The sequence below is a fragment of the Impatiens glandulifera genome, chromosome 4 (genome assembly GCF_907164915.1).
Source record: "Impatiens glandulifera chromosome 4, dImpGla2.1, whole genome shotgun sequence".
Classification (NCBI taxonomy): domain Eukaryota; kingdom Viridiplantae; phylum Streptophyta; class Magnoliopsida; order Ericales; family Balsaminaceae; genus Impatiens; species Impatiens glandulifera.
The window spans coordinates 53,960,702-53,967,827 of NC_061865.1; the positions used below are offsets into that span (position 1 = coordinate 53,960,702).

Sequence of the window (7,126 nt, forward strand, 5' to 3'; positions counted from 1 at the left end):
GTTGGTTAGTAAACTATTAAGGTGGTAGTTGGGTAGTAAGCCATCAATGTAGTAGTTAGATAGCACACAATTAATGGGGTAGTTGAGTGTTATGTAATTAATATAGTAGTTGGGGATAGCCCTATAAAAATACCTTTAAGGTATTCCTTTGTAAAGCACCAAGTATTCAAGTGAGATAATATTAATATTCTTTGTAAAAGTTTACTCTCTCTCTAGAATTCTTGTGTCAATTCTATTAAACGTCGAGTGTTGCGTCGAGAAAGACTGACTAGTTACTCGTTCTTGCGAAGATCATAACTAGTGCCGCACGGATCGTCAGTGGAAAGACTGAGCCCGTGACAAGTTGCATAGGCCCCCCACCTTTATAAGGCCCATTTTTTAAATATTTAATAGTATTATATTATTAATCTTATTTTTTTCTTTTTTCTCTTTTAATATTAAATATATATTATACCATATAAATATAACTTTTTTATCTCTTATTTTCTTATTATAATATATTAACAATTTATATCTCAGTTAATATTATTTAAATTTTCAAAAAAAATTATTATTTTAGGGGTCAAAATTTAAATTTGAATAGAGTCCCAAATTGTCAGGACCGGCCCGGACTCAACCCAACCCATATTAACCAACCCAAATTAATATTTTGGGTTTTGGTTAGGATTCGATTTGGATAAACTCAAATTATGCCCACCTCTAGGTAGACCCATGCATGTTATGACCATAATATCATTGTTGTCGATTTATTGCTTTCTTGGTACGATGTACATAATCTCTATAATACATCCACGTGAAAAAAAACTATAGCAATTTAATAATAATAATAATAATAATAATAATAATAATACATGGGATGTCATTATATTTTCTTTTTGCTAGAAGGTTGTCATTATCTAACTACTATTTGTTTTAGTCAAATATAATAAGAGGACTGGGGTTGATGTCGACCTCGGTTTATTTGTCCATCTTTTTAACATAAAAATAGTCTAATTATATGACATTATTTTTCAGAATTAATAGATATTCACAGACATTAATTAATATTTAAGAATATATTCAAATAACAATAATTCTGCTCTTTGCTGTGTAGTGTAGCCGACTGAATTATATATGGAATAGAATAACCTATAATATCAAAGACATCATGATCAATGCACAGATATATCTTGGCAAAGCCATATGATCAATAATTGAGATTGGGTGTAACCCTTGTCAAAAATATCAAATTAAAATTTGCTCTTTGGTGATGCCCCCATTTTCTTAGCAAGGATTAACGGTTAAGAATCAAGTATGTCAATGGTTTTTTGTACTAGTTTGACCGGGATGAGACGATGACTGTATTTATGTATATGTAATTGTCCCGATTCCGTTCCGAACACTAGTAACATAACTAAATATATAATATTAGTAAAATATTTATGTATTCAGTTTTAAGTTTATTTATTTATATTAATATGAATTTTCAATATTATTATATATATTATATAAAATTAACATTTTATATAATTTTATCATAGACAATTTTTCTGAAATCGTACAGGCCGGAGATGGTATTAAAAACATTATCGAAATAAGTGGTTGGTCTTGGTAGGCTTCCAGGTATACTTATTATATGCCCTTTGTTAATTTAAAAACAAACTAGAGAAATATTATGTGAGCAAAAGCTTCCCATTCAGTGATCGGAGTGTGAAGACTCAACTCATAAAGCTATGAATCCCCACAAAACTTATAGTTATAACTAATTATTACTCTTAATAATTATTAAGTTTTCAACAATTTAACTATAATATTCATAATTGATATTTGTTTTTTATAGCGATGGATTGAGTTATGGACCTTTGATTTTCTACTTTAAAAGAAAAATAAATAACATTTACTAAAGAAAAAGTTATTTTCTGTGAGTTCAATAATTAATTCAATATTTATGATTTGGACAAAAAAAAAAAGGAACTCTATATATGTTAGTTAGATAGGATATAGCTTTTTTAATTGATTAGCCAACCACTTTACAACAATCTTAATTTATTTATACTTTCAAAATCTAATTAAATCATTATTTATGTCTAGAAATGATTTTTTGCAAAATTAAATATTTTAGATACTCAATCATTGTAATTTTTTTTTCATTATGATAAACAACAATAAAAAAAAAGTCATTTTTCTCCTAAATTAGAGATTTTTTATCAGCTAAATTTATTTTCTTATCATTAAAAATTTGTTCAAATTATTTTTTTCCTTTTAATTATTTATCCGTTTTTCTCCTTTGTCTTTTCATGTTTGTGGAAATATTTTTTTGGTTATATAGTTTGTTTGTACTAGGGAGCATGCCATCAACTATTTCTATATTTATGATAGAAGAGATAAATCATGGAAACTTTAAGATTAAAGAATGAAACATATTAATCTTATTTCAGCTAATTAGGTTTTTCAATCTTATTTATTTTTAATATTTTAAACAGTACATACAATAATATTATGAAATTAATAATTATTTAAGTACACGATAACGAAAAAAACCATTAAAACGGTGTAAAGAAATCAAACAAATAAAATCTTATTTATTTTTATTTCAATGTAAGTGCTCTTAATTGAATTTGCTTGGTCGAAATCTTTACCATCAATTTACTATTTTTCTAAGTAGTATGTAGATTAATAATAAGTGAACTAGTTAATACCAAACATGACCTTAATCTCAAGAGAGGTACTTTAGTGATCTGATGAGTATAAATAATGGAGAGGATTATAATTTGAATCATCAGTTTCGTTCAAGATACATATATGGCATCTTCTGCTAATTTCCTAGTTTGTTTATCATCATTTATGCTTCTTCTTCTTCTGGTAGGTATTAATATTTCATTTATGTGTTTATTATTATAATTTGATTGATGAACTTAACTAATTAATAAGGAGCAAATATATATAGCTTTCAAGCAGGAGTAATGGAGCAAGAATGGAGGCTGGAGGAGAAGAATACAGGAGGGAAAGACTAACCAAGTTCAATAATGTGTTTGAGCCGAGGCCAGACATCACCTCTTATCCGGCTGCTGATAAGAATGACCAGCGGCTCTTTCTAAAGGACTTTGAGCCGAGGCCGGACGTGACCTCTTATCCGGCTGCTGATAAGAGTGGTCGACTCTTTGTAAAGGACTTTGAGCCGAGGCCAGACGTCACCTCTTACCCGGCTGCTGATAAGAGTGGTCGACTCTTTGTAAAGAACTTTGAGCCGAGGCCTGACGTGACCTCTTATCCGACTGCTGATAAGAGTGGAAGGCTCTTTCTAAAGAATTTTGAGCCAAGACCGGACGTCACCTCTTATCCGGCTGTTGTTGATAAGAGTGACCGACTCTTTTTAAAGGACTTTGAGCCGAGATCGGTCACTTCTTATCCGGCTGCTGTTAAGAGTGACCGACTCTTTTTAAAGGGCTTTGAGCCGAGATCGGTCACTTCTTATCCGGCTGCTGATAAGAGTGACCGACTCTTTCTAAAGGATTTTGAGCCGAGGCCGGACGTGACCTCTTATCCAGCTGCTGATAAGAGTCACCGGCTCTTTCTAAAGGACTTTGAGCCGAGACCAGACGTGATCTCTTATCCGGCTGCAGATAAGAGTGACCGGCTCTTTGTAAAGGTCTTTGAGCCAAGGCCGGAGGTGACCTCTTATCCGCCTGCAGATAAGAGTGACCGGCTCTTTGTAAAGGTCTTTGAGCCAAGGCCGGACGTGACCTCTTATCCGGCTGTTGATAAGAGTGGCCGGGTCTTTCTAAATGACTTTGAGCCGAGGCCGGATGTGACCGCTTATCCCTCTGCATAGGGAGGTGTAAGAAGATAATACAAACCTACTTCTATCATTGTCTTTGTGTGATTAGTCCCAAATGAATAAATGTTCTAGTGTTAAGTTGTAAGCGTATTGATCATGTTCATGTTCATGTGTTCAAATAAAAAAAAAGTAATGAAACATATATTTTTCAGAACTATTTCAATAGTGTTACCTTTTAAAAATACTATTTCAATATATAATTTCTGTTATTGCTTGGATTCAATAGTACTTTTTCTATTTAAATAAGTCGATGTCTCCCTCGTCCTTCGGTTTGCAGAGAGCGGTCCATTTGACTTTTTTCCTCCTCTTCTTCCGCTACTGTCCCAGATAAAGTTCCTCATCAGTGTATCGATCTCGTTCATTACCTTCTTCGAGGGAGGTGGTTAAGGAGACACATTTTGGGGATGATAATTTGTTAGTCGTGGATTTTGATTTGGAAATGAAAAAATAGAGATCATACCCAAAGGTTATCTCAAGATGGAGGCTCTTAGAGAAGCAGACATAATTCATTCATTGAGTCGGGTTGAGGCTAAGGAGGCCCGTCTTCAGAACCTTCTGTACATAAGTGAGTGAGGACGAGATTGATGAGATGTACAACAGCTCTCTATGCGTTTTTTAGAGGTGAAGACGAGATTGATGAGATGTACAACAGCTCTCTATGCGTTTCTTAGAGGTGAGGACAAGATTGATGAGATGTACAACAGCTCTCTATGCGTTTCTTAGAACATGGAAAATGAATGGATTGATTGCATGATTAGAGAAGATTAGATAATTTAAAGAAGGAACAACTCAAGAAATTTGATGCGAAAAATTGATAAATCTATTAAAAATATCTTAGAGAAACAGCAAGAGGATGAAAGAAAAGACACAAAAATTTCAATGTGATGTAAACTATAAAGCTCTTAAGAAAGAAAAAACAGATCTTACCCCTAAAGTACTAAGATTAGTATCAATTTCAGTTGTTACGACATATTTTGATTCGTTTAGGTAAACCTATCTTGTATTCATTTTCTGTTAGTTTTATTTTGTTGAACTTGTCACCAATATTAGGTAAAATTGAATTAAAAGTCTTCACAATTTTTTAGAAAGTTGGAATTAAATAGGACATAGGCAAATAACATTAAAATAACATTGTTTTCTTATTACATAGCACTTTATATAGTAAACAACCATGTTACATTATTACTATGACACATTACCAATATAAAAGCATCAATAATTAATTACATTATTATTATGGTGGTGATAATACATGGTTGGAGGACTCAATATCACATTAATCAAATCAAAGCTGGTGTAGATGGAATCCAAACAAGATGATCAGCAGGGAAGAAATGACACACCGATGAAGAACCAGGCTCCGTTCCTAACACCTGAAATGCCACATGGGTTTGGCTCCAATTGGAAGTATCCAAGTGGCAAACCGCAACAGCCTCCACACTATCTCCATTCTCACCCTTTAAAAATACCTTAAACACTCTGTTTTCTCCCACTTGATAATGGCAATAGAACACCGCAAAAGGGTATGGCATGGAATGACAAGGCACGATTTTTGAAGCCGCGTTGTATTCAGAGAAATCCATGATCGTGAAGTTTTGGAAAAGAATGTCTGATTTCGTCAGATGAATGGTGGATACGGATTGGATGTTCGAGACATGATTGAATCCAAGGACACCACGTGCAAAGTCGAGCATGGATTCCAAAGAAGTAGCACATAACTTGGTCTCACCTATGGCTGGATTTCTCTCACAATCTTTAAGGGTTTCTTCCATGGCTATGGATTGTGGGGATTGTGGAGAGAAAGAGAAGAATCTAAGAAGGGAAGGAAGCTCTTGAGATGAGAAAGGGAGAGATTCAGCCTCCTTTCTTGGTAAGAAATGAGGAGAGGAAGAAGGGTCCCTTTTAGGAAAGTGGATAGGAATTGTGTTCCCAACCTTAAGATCATCAAAAGTAAAAAACACAATCACTGATGGATCATCCATCATCATGTGATGGCCTTGATGATGGTGGTGATCGTGATGAACTACCATTTCAATATGAGCGTCCGAGACCATTTGATTGTGATGATCATCCTCTCCCCCGGAAGATAATTTGATGGATTGACAACTTCCATGAAGAAACTACATAATTGAATAAAAAAATTACTTAGTTGTACATGAATATGGTATAATAAAAAAGTTATATTGTTGAATAAAATATTTACCATGAAAAGAAGAAGATTGAGGAAAACATTCCAAGAACCATGTCTAAAACCCATCTTTCTTTTCTTTTCTTTTCCAAGATATGGCAATTAGAAGAATGTAAATTATTGATCATCTTCTGAGCATAAGGCTAATGGGGTGATGTATCTTCAAAAGATAGCCAATAATTTAATTGAATGATTATGGTGATATTGATATTGTTGTTAATAATTAAGGAGACCCTACTATTTTTGTCCATTTCTTTATTTTATTTTGCCCCCATACCATCATGTAATAGGAATCCACTCATTGTTGAGCTGGCTTTATGTTATTTAAGATGAAAAGGAATTAACATAAAAGGTTAAATCAAAACTTAAAAATGTTCAATTAGTCAGACAAAATAATGTGTCAACAAAATTTATCAATTTTGTTTTGTTAACTTGATCTAAAAGTTTATAAAATATTATTATTTTTATTCACTCTTCACCTAAATTTTTATTTATTTAATTCAGTCACACTTTTGGTATCAAATAAATATAAACAAAATCACTTGGATATATTTTTTTACTTTAATGATTTAAAAAATAATTGTGATTCTGACAAAATATTAGTTTTCAAATAATCTTAAATAGTTTAATATTTTGACAATAATATCTATATCTAGCCATTATAGATATAGGTGAATAAGAATTATATCTCAACATTTTTTCATCAACGATATCTCAAGTGAAATTAATATGTATATATAGAAAAAATTGATATATATATATTATATATATATATATATATAATTTTTTGAGATAATTATTTTTTGTAAGCTGAACTTGAATTCACAATAATAGTGACATAGATGGTATAACAACTGGATGTGACCAAATATAATGACAATTTATTTCCTCAAATACCAAAATAGATGATCTTACTAGAAAACTTGAAAAAAAGTATATCTTTAGTTGGAAGAATGATTACTTTAGATGCTCAGCCATGTTATGGGATGCCGGATTAGAGGACATTAATAGCCTGTCCTCTTTTTTGGAAATATCTCCCCTATTCAGATCATGTCAAGGTGGGCATTACCCGGGGTTTGCACCTACTAGAGTTGTTCTGGTTGGCGTATCGAGATTGACAA

The 7,126-nt window shown here is 32.4% G+C and overlaps 2 protein-coding genes across 2 annotated transcripts; one reads left to right on the forward strand and one right to left on the reverse strand.

Moving 5' to 3' along the window:
* The first annotated feature begins 2,778 nt into the window (after window positions 1-2,778).
* LOC124935395 (organ-specific protein S2-like) lies at window positions 2,779-3,811 on the forward strand. The gene is made up of 3 exons (XM_047475831.1): window positions 2,779-2,841; window positions 2,927-3,392; window positions 3,450-3,811. Exons 1-3 carry the CDS (start codon window positions 2,782-2,784, stop codon window positions 3,809-3,811), a joined length of 888 nt encoding a protein of 295 aa, XP_047331787.1. The 5' UTR covers window positions 2,779-2,781.
* A 1,208-nt stretch (window positions 3,812-5,019) lies between these two features.
* LOC124936869 (BURP domain protein USPL1-like) lies at window positions 5,020-5,848 on the reverse strand. The gene has a single exon (XM_047477400.1). It carries the CDS (start codon window positions 5,845-5,847, stop codon window positions 5,098-5,100), a length of 750 nt encoding a protein of 249 aa, XP_047333356.1. The 5' UTR covers window position 5,848; the 3' UTR covers window positions 5,020-5,097.
* Window positions 5,849-7,126: the final 1,278 nt, after the last annotated feature.